The sequence below is a fragment of the Solea solea genome, chromosome 9 (assembly GCF_958295425.1).
Source record: "Solea solea chromosome 9, fSolSol10.1, whole genome shotgun sequence".
In the NCBI taxonomy this organism is placed as follows: Eukaryota; Metazoa; Chordata; class Actinopteri; order Pleuronectiformes; family Soleidae; genus Solea; species Solea solea.
The window spans coordinates 21,926,978-21,947,424 of NC_081142.1; the positions used below are offsets into that span (position 1 = coordinate 21,926,978).

At 44.8% G+C, this 20,447-nt stretch overlaps 1 protein-coding gene across 2 annotated transcripts in view; it reads right to left on the minus strand.

The window, feature by feature from the left end:
* Positions 1-570: 570 nt before the first annotated feature.
* Positions 571-20,447, minus strand: part of zc3h3 (zinc finger CCCH-type containing 3) — a 55,209-nt gene continuing 35,332 nt past the window's right edge. Inside the window, exons 5-12 of one of the 2 annotated variants that reach the window (XM_058638818.1) lie at positions 15,055-15,212; positions 13,465-13,540; positions 12,412-12,567; positions 11,828-11,897; positions 9,456-9,587; positions 2,919-3,091; positions 2,650-2,768; positions 571-833 (exon numbers count right to left, since the gene is read on the minus strand). In XM_058638818.1, the coding sequence (XP_058494801.1) occupies positions 739-833; positions 2,650-2,768; positions 2,919-3,091; positions 9,456-9,587; positions 11,828-11,897; positions 12,412-12,567; positions 13,465-13,540; positions 15,055-15,212 (979 nt within the window). In that variant the 3' untranslated portion in view covers positions 571-738. The remainder of the gene's footprint in view (positions 834-2,649; positions 2,769-2,918; positions 3,092-9,455; positions 9,588-11,827; positions 11,898-12,411; positions 12,568-13,464; positions 13,541-15,054; positions 15,213-20,447) is intronic. The other variant, XM_058638819.1, reaches the window with a different exon arrangement.

Sequence of the window (20,447 nt, forward strand, 5' to 3'; positions counted from 1 at the left end):
TACACTTCGGCCTCAAAACCCATAATACACGCACAGCTTGAAGCCAAGTGGAGGGAGGGAGAGAGAGAGAGAGCGAGCGCGACCCTGTGGCTGTGAGGACAGCTTCTCTCTCACCACATCACTTCTGAATCCCCCGTAAGAAAAAACTGGACATTATCACAAAGACCTGCACATGTAGGCGAGTCGGTCAGTGACAGATACACCAGCGAATCAATAATTTAGTCCCAGTGGAATTATTGGTCGCATTTATTAGAGCAAGAGTGTTTTAGAAACCAATTATAGACAAGAGCTTTCTGTAGTAATTGTTTTTAAAAGTCTTAAAGTCTCTGTGATTCTCGCCAGTTTGACTCCGCAAGAGCAACAATGAGGAGAGTCCTGAAATCAAAGACTGCACCTCCCTTTTTAAAAGCCCTTGTTTGTCGAGTTCAGCCTCAGGTCAGGAAATATCTGCTACGGTGAGGATGAAGTCACGGCTGGGGCCGTGTGACACACTCGGCGGTCACTACACTAAAAAAAACAACAACAAGTCAAAGAGTCAGTGAAACAACAACACAGTGAGTTTGATTTGTAATTGAATTTATTTGTTTTATTTTGTGACATTTACAAAAACTTCAGACAAAAAAAAAAAACTTACAAACATCCAAATTGATATGTTCTGTAAACCTGACAAAGTCGATGACACATGGGATAAAATTTTCCAGAGGTAAAAGGTTCAGAGGAAAGAGACACAAACACAGGTCAGGACAAACCTGAAGCTCCACTGCTGCTGCTGCTGCTGCTGCTGCTGCCGCTCTCAGAGGTCTTGAGCCGAGGTTTGATCTGTAGCCCTTTTGCTGTTGAACAAACACAGGGAATCAAGGTGAAGACTCAAAGACACAGTTATAACACGACGTGTGTGTGTGTGTGTGTGTGTGCCCTGTGCGCTAAATCCTGCCGAAACGCTGAGTGATGACATCTCAGCTGATGAGTAAATGAGGAAGAGTGTGCGTTTGTGTGTTGTGTGCTTATTTCTGCAAAGTGAAGAGGAGCTCGCTTGGCTGGCTTCCACCTTTAATGAGGCTCTGGACGGGCGCTGCGCGTTAGCGAGGAAAGCAGAGAGTCATTAGTGACATGGAAGAGCACAAAGCAACAAGAGACACACGAGGTAAAGACGAGGGGGAGTCACCAGTGGCCGTTTTACTGAGTGATTGATTCATCATCATCATCATCATCATCATCAGCAGCAGCGTGTGACACAAAGATCTCACTCCGTCTACACACTCACACGCACCTGTAAAGATGAAACACACACACAACAAACATCTACTGCAACAATATTATTAGAAATGCGTGTGTGTGTGTGTGTGTGAGTGCAGATCAGAGGGTGAAAGGACGAGGAGGCAAAGGTCAAAGGTCCTGCTCGTTTCCAAGCAGAGCAGACTAAATATAAAGCAAAGAAGGAGGATTACGTAAGGACACATTTTGTGACACCATGTAGCAGGAATATGATCAATTCAAACGTTTACAGTCACTGTGTTGTATAAGGGGACACACTTTTAAATCTGTATCACCACATAAATGAATGAATTTGAATTGTTTGGTAAACGAATAGAACATTTTATTTTATGCATGTTATTTAAAATGTATTTATATATAAAGGTTGGGAAGATTCAGCAAATTCGTCTGAGGGAGGCCTAAATGTTTGACACTGTTTTACAGTTCCTTAATGAAACATGAATGAATGTTAACACTCGTCTCTTCAGAAGATTAAAAAACGTCTGACTTCACTCACTGAACATAACACAACACAAAAAGCAGAACGTTTGTTAGGTAACGTGTTGTCCGCTGTGACAGGTTGAAAACAGGTGTGTAGTGCTGTGTTGCAGCGGCAGCCGGCGTGCGTGCGTGTGTGTGTGCAGCAGAGGCAGGTGGATGAGGAGGAGGAGGAGGATCGAGGGGCAGGCGGCCTCTCTCCTAATCCTCTATCTGTCATGTCTGTCAACAGAGAGCTCAGCTGTGCTTCTCTCCCGGCCCCAAAACCTAAATATTATTACCTCCGTCCTCTGAGCATTATTGCTCGTCCCCTGAGCATCGCCGCGCTCGCTCTATATCCCTCTGGCTTTGATAGATCAGTGTCTGTCTGCTGATACATGAACTGAGGAGGGATCCGAGAACAGTCGCGACAAAAAGACAAAAAGTCACTGCAGTTACAGTAAAGCGGGGGGGCGGTGACCTTTTTTACTATGAGAAATATGAGCTGAGTCAAAGATATATAAAGCAGAGTAAAAGTATATTCAGCCTTAACCACTGTACAAAACAAATGAGATAATGTAGTCGTACTATATCTATATCTGCGAGTGACAGGTGCAGCAGGTCCAACAAGGTTTGGTTTAGTATTTCTGAACGAATATAGAGTTACATTCCGTTTTCGATGTGTCATTTTACGTTTAAAATGAGCAGTGAATTTAGAAGTTTCTACCGCTTGGTGCCAGACCATAGTCCAGGGCGTTTGGAACCAGCAGAGTGTCTCTCTTTATTAGGAAGTCAAAGGCAACATGCTGGTGAAGCACAGTTTCCATCCATCTCTACCAACCTGCCCAATCTCGGATTAGACGGATTAGAGAGCTGCAAAATTAAGCTTCACTCAGAACCAGGTTGTTTTCCTCTCACCTTTGACCTTGGCTGGCTGCGTGTCCGATGTTTCCGGCTCCTCCGGGGAGCACGACAGGGAGATGAAGGATGGCAGCGTCAGAGGACCATGGATAGGTGTCACTAAATCTGCCTGTGGCCTGCGTGTGCGAGAGGGAGAGAAAGAGAGAGACAAACAGAGAGAGAGAGAGAGAGAGAGACATGACCAGCCTTTTTTTCTCTTTCTTTTCCCGTCACTAGACGATGATACGTGTCACTACGTTAAAAAACAAACAGTCTCGTTCTCCAACCTCTCTGTGGCGGCGGGCGCCTCGGTGCGAGCTCTCTTGGTCGCGTGGCTCGAGGAGGCGCTGCTGGAGCTCCGCTTGGCGTTGTGCCGGTGCTTCAGCTTACAGCGGCTGCCGTTGGGGCAGGATCCCGTCTTGGAGAAGTCGGGACACAGCAGAGTGTGTTTCTTCTTACACTGGTGGTTAGAGACAGAGACGCAGAGGCCGTCAGCTTTCATGTTTCGCTGCATACATGCGCGGGTTTGAATAAAGGCAACACAGAGGGAATGTAGTTAACGTGAGATTACAGATACAACAGATTAGTGTGTATATGCATAGTTCAATATCTGCTGTATCCTGTAAGCGTTTGTCATGTAATGCAGACTAAGCACAGATAGCACCAAAAGGAAACTACACATACATATATACACACACTTCAATTCATCATTTTAGATAAATGGAAGCTAAATTAAGACGAATCAAATACTGTCAGCTCTGAAAATTGATGGCGTTACATCTGCTCACATTTATAATGTTGCACATGTCTCATTTTTTTTGATTTACTGCCGACTGTTTTATTGAAACAAAGCTCTTGTTTGGCTGCTTGTGATTTTGACAATTAACGTCTGAACGGGTTTCTGTCAAGCAGTACTGTCGGAACCTGACTGAGGGAGCGTTTGTGTGTATACACCAGCAGCGCAGGGCCACATGGGGGAAAAGAAGCGCTGTACGACCGGGGGGGGGGAAACCACCTGTGTTCTCGGTCACACTCCAACCTGTTTGCAGCCTCTGTTCAGGTGAACTTGTCTTTACCATTCCGGCCTAGTTTTTGTTCAAGAACACAAACATGTCCACGTGTTTGCACATTACGTCACAGAAACACTGACGCACTGAGAAACACAGAGGGTTGAGTGAAGTCACTTGATAATGTTTTGAACGTAAGGGACATATGAGTAGATTTAAAAGTTGACAGTTAAAGGTGGCGGTCGACCTCTATACTTGCCATCAGCATTTGTATCTACTCAGATTTTACAGAAGAACCATCAATCTATCAAGGATCATGGGACTGGACTGTGGTGAAGAAACCACAGCACCCAGAGGAAAGTAAAGCCACACAGATGGATGCACCAACCGCTGCACCACAGAGACAACCCAGCGTCTCCTTTAACGTGCAAGTGGGTCAAGTGCTTAGCGCGATTCTCCGGAACACTGTGCACGAGAGAGTAAGCTTTCACATGCATGTTTGCGACCGAGTGTGTATGACGGTGTAATATGGGTGTAAATTGGTAGCTTCATTCTCCACGAGATCTGATCCCACCCACCTGTCAGAAAAGCTAATTATATTCACTCTGGGGTGCAGGCTGTGAGGAGTGTGTGTCTGTGTCTGCGTGCGACTGGGACACAGATCGGTCTAGAAATAGTGTGTGTATCGGGAGAGTGTGTGTGCGTGTGGAGGGGAGAGGGATCTTGAGATCGATATTCCAGGAACTCCACTGGACTCTCCTCTCTCTCTCTCTCCTACTCTCTGGAGCCCCGGCAGCCCTGACTCGCCGCAGCTCACACTCGTGTTCGTGCACCCCCGGGTGCGAGGGGCAGCCCGGGATCGGCTCGCTGTCGAATGTTTCTCGAGATCATCTTATAGGGCTGTGGTTTTGACACGCATTACGCTCAACAAATCCGGCCTGCCACTGGTGTCGATGACGCCTGGCAAAGTTATATTTGGCCCGTGGCATCATTACTGACAGCATCGAGTCCTTCAATACTCTGAATAGACTCTTAATACACGAGTTTATGGCAACTAAAACTCATTACAACTAAAAACAATTGTTCCTGTTGCATTTTTCCTCCAATATCTCTTGCATCTTCTGTGACCCAAACTCATTCAAGGCCAGAAAACGATGAAATTCTGAGATAATGTATAGAGCTGCGGGTTAAAGAAGATGAATAACCTCCTGCATCTTAGCTGTTTGAATAAACATCTACAGGTTGGTTTACAGGTTTCCTTGCAGGATGATATCTGTGATATTTCCTTCAGGGCTGCACAATCAAGTGTAGAATTATAAAAACAAATCCCTGTGTTACTTTTTACACTTCTTCTTATTAATATTATTATTAGTATTATTATTATTATTATTATTATTATTATTAATAACAGTTCTCCAGTGCATTCAATTAAGTATTCACTGCTAACTTTGGTTAGGAGCCTGACAAACTACATTATTAGCCTGATTTTTTAACATTTCACGGAAACCTGCAACATCTCATTTTAAAAATTGTACCTATAATAATATAAAACAATTATAATAAACGTTTGTACATGTTGGAATGTTTTTGCAGTAAAAATTTGTTTTCAAATTTTTAGAGCTGCAGCTAACGATTATATTCACAATCGATTCATCTGTCAAGTATTTTCATCGTTTTATGTCCAGAAAATGTCAGAAAAATGTTGATCACTGTTTGTTTGAATGATTTCTTAGTTATGTGGAGCAAAGAAATGAAGAAAATCTTCACATTTAAGAAGCTGACACGATCAGATAAATATAATAATCGATAATTCGAGTAGTTGTTTCAGCCCGAGTTGACGTGTCCACTGAAATCTCTAATTCTAATCATCTGTGAATCTACGTAAACATCACATCATATCTTCATATTGTATCATATTACTTTCACATGGAGTTGAAAAATATGGGGGGAAATATTGAATTGCAACGCAAAGCTTTTCAGTTCAGCGTCTTTGAGTGTCGAGAAAAGCGCTATATAAATGTGATGTATTATTATTATTATTAGTATTAATGTGTTAAAGATTCAAAACACTACGGAACAAGTTTTAATTGCAACGCAGGGACGGTATTAAAAAGATATTAACCGCTTCCAATATGTAACTGCTTCTTTGTTGTAGAAACAATGAAAAAAGATTAAATTGCTGGAAACTGGAACAGAGTTTCACCCAGGAGTGGAGATGCTGTGTCACTACTGTGTTTATTACAGTGTGTGGGGGGGGGGGGACCCTGATGAAGCCCTAAAGACTGTGATGTACAGCAGTTACACAACTCTACTGCACACCAAATAAATAAATAATCTAATAATAACAGCAACCGCTGATAGATGACTCAAAAAAAACCAAAAAACTCAACTTGTAAAAAAAAAAAAAAAAGTTGCAAATCACGAGAGTTAAAGCCGAAGCACTTTACCGGTGAAAGAAAGACAAAAAGAAGTGTTGGGGGAAATTGAGTGTAAAAGCTGCATCCACTCACCACGTCTTCATACATCCTCATTTTCATAAAAAGACAGAGAGGGAGGGAGAAAGAGGGGAAAAGAGAGAAAGAGAGAGATGGGAAATGGGAGGAAAAAGCTAAAGTGGACAGAACATCTTTATCCCACACCAAGTTAACAATTTTCCACTTGATTTAAGGAATGCTGGGATGTCTCTGGGGCCTATTAGAGAGGCTCTCTCTGCAGGGCCAAAAACCAGGAGTCAGCACATTTACCACCAGACTGAGAGAAGTAGCAGAAGAAGTACGAAAGAAAAGAGGGAGGGGAGGGTGGGAGATGGAAAAGACAGTAAAATAGAAAAAAAGCTAGAAGAAGAAGGGAGGGGAGGGGGCTTCACAAGAATTTACATCTCGGCCGTGAAGCCAACACTTGTCTAAAGTACCTCACAGTGAGTGGGGAAGAATAAAGGAGTCAGGGGTTGATAAAATATAAAGATTATAACGGAGGGGAATGGTGGTGGTGGTGGGAGGAGGGAGATTGAGGGTTCGCAGTGTCAAAAGACTTTGGACTGATCAGATCGATATCAGCACTGCATTAAATAAAAAAACCCACAGCATCCTGATTCATTTATATGAGCTCAAGAGAAAGAAAGAAAAAGTGGGCGTCACCCTGTTGCACCGTGTGCAGGAAAACAGAGCAGCAATAGAAATACAGATTTAAGCCACTCAATTTCACCACATAAAGTCTATTATTATAGACTATATAAGTGTAAAAAGGCAGAAACGATTATGCGATTATTAATATTTAAGTTTTAGTTTTTTTTTTCCTTTTTTAATAATAATTAAAACAAGGGCTCTGATTTGTCAGCTTCTTAAATGTGAACATATACAGGTTTCTTTGCTCCATATAACAAAGAAATCATTAAAAAGTGAACCATTTTTCATCATCATTTCCTGTTCTCAGGAGACATCGATCAACATTTTCTGATATTTAACCAGACCAAACAAGTACTCGCTTGCAGTCCTACACTGTACGCCATCTTATGAATATGCTCAATAAGTTTGTGTCACTTTAACTTCCCACTCAATCCGATGGTCACGGACCAAATCAGCAATTCTAGCTCACAGGATAAAACAATAGGAGTTGCTGGTTCACTGCTGCCTCCATCGTTATGCTTGTGTTACACAGGCACATTTAAATGAACGCTTTCAAACACCAAAATAATAAGTGAACATACTAATGGAGGCAGCGGTAATCCTACAACTGTCCTGTGATCTGTGATGGGGAGAAAAAAAATGCTGTTTTTGTCAATGGATGTGGTAAAAAAAAAAAGCTGACTAACGACAAATTAAATCAGTTAACATAGTCTTAAAATAACGCACACTTTAATACAAGAGCGTTTTGTTAAAGACACTAAATTCTGTTGCACCCCCTCTTTGCTGAGTCACCACTATGTAAAAACAATGACTGCACATTTTTACTGCAAGTACTGTATGTGTCCTCACACAGAGATCCTCTCTTTAAACACGTAGCGTGTGTTTCAGTGATAAACAATTTCTCTTTTTTTTTTTTATCACTGAATTTATTTTTTGTCAAACATTGAAACGTACAAATGAATACGCCTTATATTAATATTCTCGCTTCGCGCGCGCTCTCTTTTCCCCCGTGTGTGAAAAAAGGGTTAAAACGAGGTTTAAAAAACGAAGAGGAACGGCAATAAAAAGGATTAATTCACTGATTCATTACACTAAACAGCTAATTAGATAGCTCTCTGTTACCAACTGGCACAGGATGTAGTTCCAATATGCTGAATCGCCCGAAAGGCCATTAATAAAAGCCAATAAAAGTTAACTATAGCCAAGCTTCCACAAACTACGGACGCCCGACGGCGCCCGGTGACAGACTGTCGTCCTAATGTGACAGAGAGTGGGGGGAGAAGATGAACCTGATGCGGGAGCCGCATTTGAATGATTAATAAAACTTCACATTGATGCTCCAGAGTAAAAAAAAAGAGGGACAATTAGGAAAGCACAGACAGATCCTGTGAGGTGGAGGCTGAGACAAAGCCGGGGACGAGGCAGCAAAATCTGTGGTGAGGAAGAGGAGGAGGAGAAAAGGATGGAGGCGAGGAGCAGACTTAACCCCTGAGCTGCTGGAGTGTCTGCCTGCCTGGCCCATAGTGCCATCCTCAGCAGTTTTCCCATCTATAATTACTGCCTGCTATCCATCATAGAGCCGCCAGAGCCTCACAGTGCAGCGCTCCGTAAACACACACAGACACACATGCGACCAGGCACAAATACACACACACACACACACACAAGGGGGAAAATCACAGACCTAAGCACTTCGGCTAATAGAATAAATATTAATATCCCTTTTGTTTTCTATATCCTCGTTTCCCCGCGCACTATTTAAATGAGGTCTGACAGTGTGAAAAAGCATCTGTTTCACACTCGACGCTCAAAGACGTGCAGACGGAGGAGGGAGGGAAGGAGACAAAGGGAGGTGAGGGGAGGAGAGATGGGAGCAACGGAGGGTGTGTTTGAGGAGGACATGTGGACTGTGTGTGTGTGTGGGTGGTTCAAGTGTCTCCAGTCGTCTGTAGGTGGCTCTCTCTGTTACCCATCAGGCCCTCAATGTGTCACTCAAAAACTACAGTTATGCCATTATGGACGACCACCAACGGCAGCTGTTCCTGCCTGGGTGTCACTGTGTACGTGTGTGTGTGTGTGTGTGTGTGTAGTGTGCAGGATCGGTTACCAAACGACTTGTTTACCTAAGTCTAACATGAGCGGGACTGTATACATGCCGTACAGTACAATTGTATAATTCCAGAAAGAAGAGCGCGCCGGGCAGATCGCCCGACTCTGTAATCAGGTAATGGTGTCAGTGCAGTCGGATCAAACGCAGCGCTGAGACGCTGACGGTGTAATCCGGGAGCCAGAACAGTCACTATCTATTATTTCAGTCACTGACGCGGTGATGTGGGCTTGAAGTCGCGTCGGTGGTCGAAATGAAGAGGTCAACAAACATCAGATGAGCAGGGTCAGTGACCCTTCATGTGGCCCCCCGGGTCAAGTAAAGTGAAACCCCGACTTTCTTTTTCAGCGCTTTGTCGTTCTCTCGCAGTCTCTCAGCAGTGTGGCGTCAAAATGTATAGTTGTGGACATGTGGACTGTTGACACTCCTCATATGTACTCACCGTTTAAAAAGCCCCACTATAACCACTTACCTCAATAACAGTGGGAATGAACACAATCAGCGTCCACTCGCAAGTTAAATGACTAATAACTTTGAGAAGAAGAAGAAACTAGATTGACTTGTGAGTGTATGGTGTGTTTGTACCTTCTCTCCTTCGGGACAGTAGCCCTTGACGAAGTCCTCGCACACTTTAGCTTTGTACGACACGTAGACGTGACTGTAGGGACAGTCGCTGTTGCTGCAGATTCCCTTCAGGAAGTACGAACACACCGGCATCTGGAGAGAGAGTCAGACACGGACGTGTAACGGAAGGATTATTCACAGAATTCATAGATTACAACAGATAATGTGCAGATTTCCGGCGGCCAATGGACCTTTTCTTCCCTCTTTTTTTGCACTGTTTTAAAAACATTTACTTTTCATTGTCACAATTATCATTTTTAAATGGAAATGTAACCAAATCTAAGCCACGCAGGAGTGAAAAAATAAAAATAAAAATTGCCTTTTTTTTTCCACATCGGGGGTCAAATAATATATAATATGAGATGTGTGCATATAGACACGCTGTCTGTCACAGGTGGGTTTCAGCTGAGCTAATGGCAGTGACGCAAGGGTAAGGACAATTCTTTTGTCGAAGTCCGTCCCTGGCCATAAATAATAAATTATAAAACCAAAGCTGCGGGACGTACAACATCTCCCCGCGGGCCGTAGTTTGGAAACCCCTGGATTACACGTTTCACAAACATAAAAACATTTAATTAAATCATAGTTAGTAGTATGCAATTCTGTCACTTTTCTATTCCTGTTGTGTTGACATTTCCCAGGATGACAGGCAAAATGTACAAATTGGTTTTTGAATTTATTTAACTCCGACGACTCTAAACACCTTTAGGCTGCAGGATCAAGAAGTAACAGTTACATAATTACTATAATTAGCCTATTCCTTCTCAGTATTATTAGTCGCCGCTAACATTGCATGACTTCATATTGTTGCAACTTGTGATGAAAAGAGAAAGTGAAAACAGAAAACTGTAAAGGTGACACAGACGTAGATAAAGTAAACAACAATGGCAGCAGGCACGGGATTAACGGAGATTACATGAATCTGTAAACAAACTTTGCCAATCTAAAACCGCGCCGCAGCCACCATGTACAGATTAGACGCGCGTCCCCTTGTGCCAAATGATCTGTCACACTGAGCAGCTAAATGACCTTAATTGCAGTTGACAGCAACAGAGTGAGAGTGAATGAGCGTCCTGTGTGTGTGTGTGGGGGGGGGGGATTCACTGTTTAACATGTGTGGAGGGGGGGGCACGCCTGAGCCTGGAGGAGGCCGCACTAAATATAGCACCGGAGCAGGGAGAGAAAGTTCAGGGGAGGCCGGTGGGGGGGGTGGGAGCGTGAGAGGGATCCTACCTCGGAGTGGGGTGGGATCAGTTCTACCTAATTAACCGCTACAGAAATATTTATCCAGGCTGCGGCTCGTCCAGTTCTCAGGATGTGTTTATGTGCTCTGACTGAGGCAGAAGAAGGGAGACTGGGGTGTGTGGGGGGAGCAGGGTCAGGAGTGTCTCGTTCCGAGGTATTTGTGGTAGTGGCGGAACTGGCGGGGTGGGGTGGGGGGTATAGGGGAACAGGATTGGGGCTCGCGTATACACACTGTCGTGCAGAACAGGTTTGGAGAGCTGCCGGGTGTACAATAACCACCCCTCGCCCCACCTCGACCCTCAACCCCCTCATACCCCCCCCCCCCCAACCCTGCACTGTCCTGTTTAAGGGGTCCACATGAAATTAGAGCGCGGGCCAAGGGTTTTTTTGGGGTGGGGAGGGGGGTGGGTTGCTGTTGGAGAGGTGGCATTACAAACAGACAGCTGGCCTCTCAGCACTTACAGGCAGCAGTGTGACAACCAACACAGGTGCAGGGCATTGTGTGTGTGTGTGTGTGTGTGTGTGTGTGGAAAAAGAGAGGGTGAGTCAAGACACCTGTTGTAAGAGTTGTTTGTCTCAGTTTATAAAAAAAAAAAAAAAAAAAAAGAGAGAGAGGGAGGAAAAAACAGCTTTCCCTTTTTGGCTAAACGTCCCCATAGAGAACACACACACACGCGGCCTCGCATATTGGACATTTCAATTGAATGTGGACGGAGCTCCCAGGCGAACACAATAGGCGAACACTATACCATATAAACTATAAAAAAAAAATGTATTTATATGAATGCAGGAGTGATTTCCTGGACTCGGAGGCGAGGCCTAAAACCAGTGACCTTAAATCTGTATCGAGTAAAATGAACGGGTTATTTCAACTTGCTGAGTCCATGCGTCGAACAGGTGACGCTCGCTGCTGCTCGTTTACCAATAAGCCTCTTTCTGAACACCGAATCAGGCCAACTCTTTCTCGTGACATGGAAACAGGAACTGCGCCAAGAATACAAATATGGTACACCCTGGCTGTGCCATATACTCGGTCATCTTATATCAACACACTGTGCTCAACCCTGGCCTTTGCGGTGACAACTTACCTTCTCCTTAGCCACCTGGTGGGAGAATGGACAGATCCCGTCTGCCTGTTTGCACGTCCCTCGCAGAAACCTGCACGAGAACAACAGATGATATCATGTGTTTGTTAACAGAAGGGAACAGAGGTCTCCCGGTTAAGGGACTGACACAAATATTCAAAATAGTTCCCAAGATGTCATTTCAAAAGTTTCTGAAATGCCTCAATTAATCACTTTGTAAGGGGCAAAACAGTGTGTCACAGTCGGTATATTTATCTGAAAATTAACCAGAAACCGAAGGCGATACTGACAGCTCAATGTTTCATCATATTTCTGGCAGGTGTCTGTAGCTTTAGTTGCATGTGCGACATGATTTGTTAGTCTGTAACGGGATGATGGATATGCTTCTTAGAAATTGTAGCCACCTTCTCGCCTTCTCTCTTTCACACACACAGGACGACTGTAACTGCTGCTCGTCGCTGTCGCACACACGCGTGTACTGAACTCTGATTGTGCTTCTACCGGGACCTCGTCACCCCTCGGCGAACATATCACATACAGAAAATGTCACAATGGCAAGAAAGAGCGACGCGACGTGTTTGCGTTACCTGGTGCAAACAGCCACCTTGTCCGGGTCGTGGATGTAGGGACAGCTGTCGCCGCGGTTACACTTGCCAAAGCGGTTGTAATACATACAGTACTGCTTTTGCTGCTTCTTCTGATGAGCCTGTCTGATTGTAGCGAGGCTCCGCTGAACTGCACGGCTTGTTTAAAAAAAAAAAGAAAAAAAAAAAAGAAGACAAAAACACAGTTAACCACAAATCACTCAAACAGCCTGTTGAAACCAAAGACGACAAACTATTCCATGACAGTTTCAACTCTAAGCCCCTCTGAGGGAATTAAGGATGGGTCTATACTTCATATGCTAATTTTAATTTTGAGATTACTTCAGGCTTTGCAGCTCTTAGTTGAGAGCGATGAAAGGTAGTTAATACTGGAGGGGAAGGAGAGAGGTGAGGATCAAATGCAAACAGTCTTGGCTGGATTTTATTTCAACATGGCACCGGGTGTAAGAAGGCAGCCAGCGCCGTGACCCACATGTAGTTCCTGTTGAGGTTTTCCCCTTAAGTACGCCCTAAAGGCCACTGCAATGCCAATTAAACACATTCCCACAGTTAAAAAAAAAAAAAACATTATAAATGTGGGATTTAACAGTTATAACTTTAACTGTCATAAAGCCTTAATGGTGAATCAGAAGTGACTAAATTGTAACCATGGCTACACGTTAACAGGTGAGGAAGCCTTTGATTAAAGGGTGTGGCATTACCGACCCCCCTTTAATATTTAAGGGGTTTACAAAAACACAAAACACTGGGTTAAGCTGACCCAATCAGATCAGGCCAAGAGCTAAAACTGAGCATTTCACACAAGAGTGTGAAAAGAGGCAGATAGATAATGCACATTTTAAACTTTACAGCATGTAAATGTTCTCTACTAAAGTCCCAAATTAAAATGACTAACCTGAACCAGGAAATATGGGCACTTTAATTAATTAAAGATGGAATATAAATGCAGAAATGCTCACACAGAGTTATACGACAGTGACACCTGATGAGAGAGAAAGATTAAAACAGGCCCTGAGAGCGCCGCGAACGTGCTACCTGGCTAAGTGACGAGTGCTGGAGGGTCGGTTCCAAGTCGGAGTCATAGGTGAGACGTTGGGGCTGCACGGCCGTCCTACATGTGGAGGGGAAAAAAGACAAACAGGGCTTTTATTAGACACATGTCCCACATTGGATTGGAGATTACTTTCTTACATTCCATTCCAACTATTCACATCAGAAATTGTATAATTGTGCAATAACAGCATCATATTGACCGGTGGCTTCAACTGTGCCGGTTTGACGCGGACGTGCCAAAGCAAAGATGTCCAGCTCTGTCTCACACACACACAGAGCAGCGGAAAGGTGTGTGTGTGTGTGTGTGTGTGTGTGAGAGCATGTGTGGTTGTTGGACGCCACGAAATGAAACGGAGAAGAGGACGAGGAGGTGTCGAGGATGCTGTTACAGATGACGGTCGATATCATTCCCGACGTCTAATTCTGGAACAGTTTTAACAGTTAAGACTCCGCGGTGACTTAAGCGCAGCAGGTTTACAGGCCTGTGGCTGCACACCACCAACACATGTGAAACTCGCTGCTGCTGGGAGATATGGAATCAAGACTCCTGGTGAGAGGACACCTGAGGCTTACTTGTCGAGGACTGCGGGGCTGCATGCGTGTGTGTGTGTGTGTGTGTGTGTGTGTGTGTGTGTGTGTTGGGATGCCGGTCACGAGTTTAACAGAGTGGAGCTCTTCAATTTCCCCTGCAGGTGTAGTCGCTACAGAATGTGTATAAGAGGGAAGTGTGAAGGGGGTAGAGGCAGATCTGGGCTTTAATCTGCACCATCCAGCTCTCCGGACCCTCCCCCCTTGCTGCGCTGACAGATGACAAGTTTATTATTTCAGATGGCAAATCCAGCCAGCTCTACTAAGTCCATTAGAGAGCATGTGGACAGAGCTGCAGCCCCAAACATGAATAAACACCCTTGTATCACCTCAGGGTGCACACAGATTTACTGCCCCATACTCACACTGAATGTCCTGAATACAGCAGGGCACTGAACATCATTACCTCTTCAGTATTGACTGAAATGATCTAATGTAACTCTATTAGATCATTATTAGAAACCAAAGACTGCTATTAAATGGCAAAAGGACAAATTCACACTTTGCTTCTACATAAAAGGAATTAAAACCTATGTGTGAATACTGGCTGATACAAATCCAAATCTACAATAAATGAAGACTGAAGGTGGACTGCAGGTAATTAAGTAATCGGTGGGAATGATTATGCACACCCAGACGACGTGCATGAACTGAAATGATATGCACAATGTCATGTTCCGTCTTGAGTTTCTGCGTTTTGAAGAGTTACTAGAGTCAAGGTTTGAGCGAATTCTGACACCGAGACTCTGCAGCTCCTGTGTCAGGTCGTAAAACTCTGCTCTTCACACTTTTCTTCTGCCCCTGTGGCAACAGACTCATTAAGAACTGACAGTAGCATCTTGTTCTTTTAAATGAGACTGAATTGCAAAGACAAAAAACATGTGTACGTCAGAGTCAAAAGAACCAAAATACATATTAGTCTTCTCTTCCTCGTTATTAATCAGAAATAAAAGTTGTGTTGCAGTGGGGACGAGCACGGCGTACCTGTTGGGCTGATGTTGGACACCACAGTGCGGGACAGCTTATTGGGCGACACCCGGTAAAGGGAGTCGCCGATCCAGCACATGTCACTTCCTCTCCAGTGCTGGGTGGGCGACGGGTGTCTGTCTTGAGTGGAACGCGGTCTGCTCTGATGGAAACTCCTGCGAGGGGGAGAAGGCAGAAGTCAGAAATCAAGAAATCAGAAGTCACATATTATGCATGCAGTCAATTAAGACAGAACTCCAGTTTATTGTGGGATTATTTAATTTCAGTTCACAAAATTCAATGAAGCTGGTGTGACGTTATCTGCTCATCTCTCCTAGAGTTCCACCCCCTTGTTACCCATCTTCAGCGTGGCTCTTCCACTACATCTCCCCTCCTCGCTTTATGTTTCCCATCCTCTGCTCTCCCCCCTCCTCCTCCCTCTCTCTCCCTCTCTCTCTCTCTCTCCCATGTCACGGCACTCTGTTAAATTGCTCCTCTAATGGAAAGGACGGCAGTGTGGAAATGGAGAGAATTGAAAAGAGGAGAGGAGGAAATCAATGAGATAATAGGCAGGGCAGGGGGCCAGAGCAGCGAGGTTGGCCCCTACACTGGAGCGCCCGAGACCGTGCACACACACACACACACACACACACACTCTCACATACATACACACGGTATCACGGCACACTTCTTAAACAGTAAGTACAGTACACACATGTAGCATGTTCACCATCCAGGAGTCACTCAGTGGACTTGTGTATGTGTGCGGTGGCTGCACACACGAGGCTGAAATGTGTGCCGAGATGCTGGGTGGTGGTGGTGGGGGCCGTGCAGGGGTTATGGCGATAAATTGCGCTGTCCTGTCACTTCTATTTGGGGTGGATTGGGGCTGGTGTGCAGGGCGCCACTGGAGGTAATTTGCTGCCGTATTTCAGATGGGCTGGAAATGGGTTTAGAGCGAGAGTTCATGCCTCCCATTACAGAGAAAGGAGCGGGTTACCCCAAACACACGCCACGCACAAAACAACTGACATGGACGCTTAACGCGCCACAGCCGGCGGCGCGCTGCCGCACTGCTGCAAACGAGGAGGAGGAAAGGAAACAGAGCAAAATATCTGCCTTCAGCTGTGTTCACATACTCTGTCTAACCTGACTGCGCGCCATAACTCAGAGGTACAGACACTCAGTTTCACTGATCAGTCGCTGCCCTACACAGGGCAACTGCAGCCAGGGGAGCTGTAATGGAGGCTAATGTTGAAGCTCTGACTGCCACCAAGGGAGGTTTAAACAAGGACCGGGTGGCCTAAGGAGCCACAATGGAGGTTAATGGGGATATGACATGAAGAGTTAACAGAGATGGCAGTTAACCCCGACACAGGGCTGCAGTCGGGGGGGTGAACCAGGGTACGAGGCTCAGTCCGTGAGGATGTTTTCACGTCGGACCAGAATCTGTGCTGCTTAAAAACATCGGAGACATGTGTCCATGTTTGAGGGGAAACTAAGTACCGTTCTGTTCTATAAATTACAGGGGGAGGGGCAAAGGGCACAAACCATTTAAGGCCAATTCATGGTGCAGGCCCCCTTCACGCCTGGCATTAAAATGTGTTTTCTGCGACCGGACTGCACATGTTCCAGGTAGCACAAGAAATTAGAACGGAACAGAACGTGGGATCAGGTGACCCAAACCCTTATAAGCATAATTGGACATGTTCATATGAGCAGCTCTCAGCGGAAAGTACGGAGAGGCCTTTTGGTCACAAGCACTCGCATAAGAGATGATGTGTTGTTCTGACATCAGGGATTAACAGCCTCTAAATGCGAGCGACCACCTGTGCTAAATCATGTCGGTGCTGACGGAGGAACATCTAGTATCAATATCTTTTCAACAGTTCTGCTTATGGCCCGTCGCTCATTTCAGATCATCTGACTCGGTCGGTCAAAGGTATCAGCTTTATTTCAACTAATAAAGAAATTGAAAAAAGGGAATAAACAGATTAGTTACACTCCAGGAAATGCGCATCCGAGAGCCTCATTTGGGTGCACGCTGTATAAAGTTTTCAGCGTCTGTGAGTTTTTGCTTGCACACAAACACACACAGGCATGTGTATGAGTTTTAGCCTCAGGTCTGACACTATTAGTGCAAATGGCCTCTGTGGGAGCAGTTACCTACGCAAGACGGTAATCTGCCTGTAATGAGAGAGGAGGGCAGGAGTGATGAACGGAAACAAACAGAGGAGAACATAAAAATTCAAACATTAGAGGAAGGAACTGTTTTTCTCTCGCTCTGCCTCCAGACTCTCCTTGGCCTGTTCCACCGGCATGCCCTTGACCTCCAGAGGGATATCTGTTATCAGAGAGTCTGCAGGCCAGTCTGACGCACAAATCCTCCGCTGCTGGACAGCTAAGTCGTTCCAGGGGTGAACCCTTTCTGGCGCGGTGCAGCGCACCAACGCAACACTGCTTTCCCTTGGTCTGCGAGGCCTGCGGGCCAATTCGGTACGTTCATTATCCAAATTCAAAGTCTTTACGGCTTTGGTAATTTATACTTGATATTGTGAATGTAGGTCTTTTTGTATTCCAGAGAAAATGACATTAAAACAAAAACAATAAACGTGAGCTGTTTTTACACAGCAGCTCCATCAGTTTGTGTGGCCGAACAACGACGAGACTACATTTCTTACATTTGGTGTTGGTCACTCGATATGGATCGTCTTCACTTAATAGCCAAGTGTCAGCACTTTAACCTCACTTTAACCTCGACGGCAGCAAAGCACATGTCAGCCTAAATACATTTTCGATTTTTTTTTTTTGCAGAACAATTGAAAGGGACTGTACATATCCTCATCCAGTCTATATAAGATTTAGATGTTTTAATTTGGTCGTTGTCCATTATCCATTTATAACAGCAGCAAATACTCGCATTATACAAAGTTTAAATATGTTGACGAACTAATTGGTTCAACCCTGAAACACAGTTTGTTTACTGAAAACAGACAAACAATGGTTGGAGGTCACGGTGAACGAAGAAAAAGTGCACGGAAAAAGAAAGGGGAAAATATGGACGGGGTAAAGTAGAGGAGGGGGCAAGGGCACGAAGAAACTCCCCTGAGATTAGTCTGCATCCATATGTGCTGGTGTTTGTGTGTGCAAATTCAGGTGTGTGTGTGTGTGTGTGTGTGGTGGTCTGCTGTGACCATGCGATGCACAGATAAAGGAGAGCGCGATTCAGCACTACCCGAGCCGTTGATGAATGATCCGACTTTTGTTTTAGTGACAGGGAAGAATTTGGAGGGTCGCGCGACTGCTCCGAATAATGCTGCCCTTGTCTATTTGTCTGCAACCCAAGCATTAGTCGGCTCATATTGGGAAACAGTTACCCTTGAAACAGAGCACAGCAAAAACAGTCATCCGACTAATTCCGGCAGTGAGGACTGCTGCTGCTCTTCTTCTTCTTTTTCTTCAGGCTCTTAAAAACCAAAGCTGTGTCATTTACACATCAACATCGCATCAAAAATCCAACGTAACGTTACAAAAGCCATTCCTTTTAAAGAGAATCTGTGCCGGACGTGGTGTCAACAGCACCCGGGGAAGCTTGTGACACGCGAGTGCAGGAGACAGGTAGATGACTAATGTGATAAGGAACGAGTAAATGAATGAACTGGGTATAAAAGGGATGAATGGGTGAGTGAATGCGGGAAAGGAGAGAAGTGAAGAAGAGGGAGCGCTGCTTCACTTTATTGCCCAGTCTCTTACATCCTGTGCTGATCGATACTGAAGCACTAAAGGAGATGAGCGCCTGAAATGAGTGTGCATGTGTGTGCGGATGTATATACTTTGAAAAAAAAGAGGGAAAAAAACGTGTATTTATTTGGGATCAGGGTGCTTTGCCATGTTGGGGGCTGTAACATTAATAAAAGGATAAATTAAGGGTAAGAAAAACAGCCAATAAAAATGGTTAACATGAACGAGGGCGACGATTGTTAATTTTTCATTACAGAAACAGTAGCAGAGAAATAGAAATTTAAGGGAGGTATAAGGGGGAGACAAACAGGGGAGTGTGTGAGGGAGGTGAAGGGAGGACCGGGCTGTAATTTATCCTGCAGTGTGCATGCTTTACAGCTTTCTTAATTCAACTCCTGCTACTATTAATGGAGTTAATGTTGAGATTATATCTATTTTCTGGTGACGGGGGCTGAAATACTGCAGCACATTTCTGCACCCATTTAAAGCGCTGCCCGGCACTTAATCAAACACCACACTTCCTATGGCCAATACCGCACACCGAGAGCAGAGCATGCTGGGTAGGGGTGTGGGGGGGGGGCTCACTTAAGCTGCCTATCCACTAATCAGTGGCAGTGCAGTACAGCTCACTGCAGTACAGTTTTCAACAGTAATGTGTGGTCAGGCTCACTTTTCCACAGTGGGTAGGGACATGGCCTTGAATTTCCTCTCTGTAACATACAGTATTATTAAAAATGGTGTGTTTTGTGTTTTTCCAGTTTCCCAAATGGGACAACCTTTGGTCAACTTAACAGACTTCACTGTGTCGAGCTCCGTCCGCCCTTTAGGTGCTGGAAATCCGCAAGGTTCCCCAACAGAAGAACGCCAAAAACAAGGATCAATAACCTTTAGATTAGATTGGACTTTTTTCACTATTTTGGTACCAACGTCTGACAATCAAAACACATATGATTGCTAAAACTAAACTAAAGTGAACTGTACCACCTAGTGGAATCAGGGTTTTACTGTGGCCTGAGAACAGGGCATATTTTTGATTAAACACATTCAAATGTGACTTTTAATAATTATAAGGTTTGTTCAAATTTCAGTCATTGGTGCAGAAAACACACAACCCATATCTCTAAATGTCAAATTAAAGTATCTCAGAATATCTGCATTTATGATGCCATGACATACTGCATCTACACAGATGACCAGACTAGAAAACATTAAGATCCTAGGAGTTAGGGGTTCAACTGTATGAGCAGATACAGAGACAGAACTGAGAACATGAGGACAGGGATGAGTGGATCTGATAGGCCAAAGATGAAGAGCAGCACTCAGTAGTTAACAGCAGAGAATATGAGCTCATGCTCCACTCAATAGCTCCAAACTGATAAAAGGTGGATGGTCGTTGGACTTAAACAGATAAAGCATGAGAGAGGGGTGGATGAGTGGGTGGTTGTGGGGTCTCACGGCGTTAGTGGTGATCCACTGTCCCCGGGGACCTGACCTGTCGTCCCCCCCCCGCGCCCCCCTCCCTATCTCTTTCCTCTCTTCCACACACTTGGCGATATTTCACGAGATGTCACGGGGCTCAAATTGAAAATCCCTTGATGAATCAATATTTACTGCAGCAGCTAAATGAATAGTAATAAGTCACCGGACGCCGCGTCCAGCCACAGTCCAGG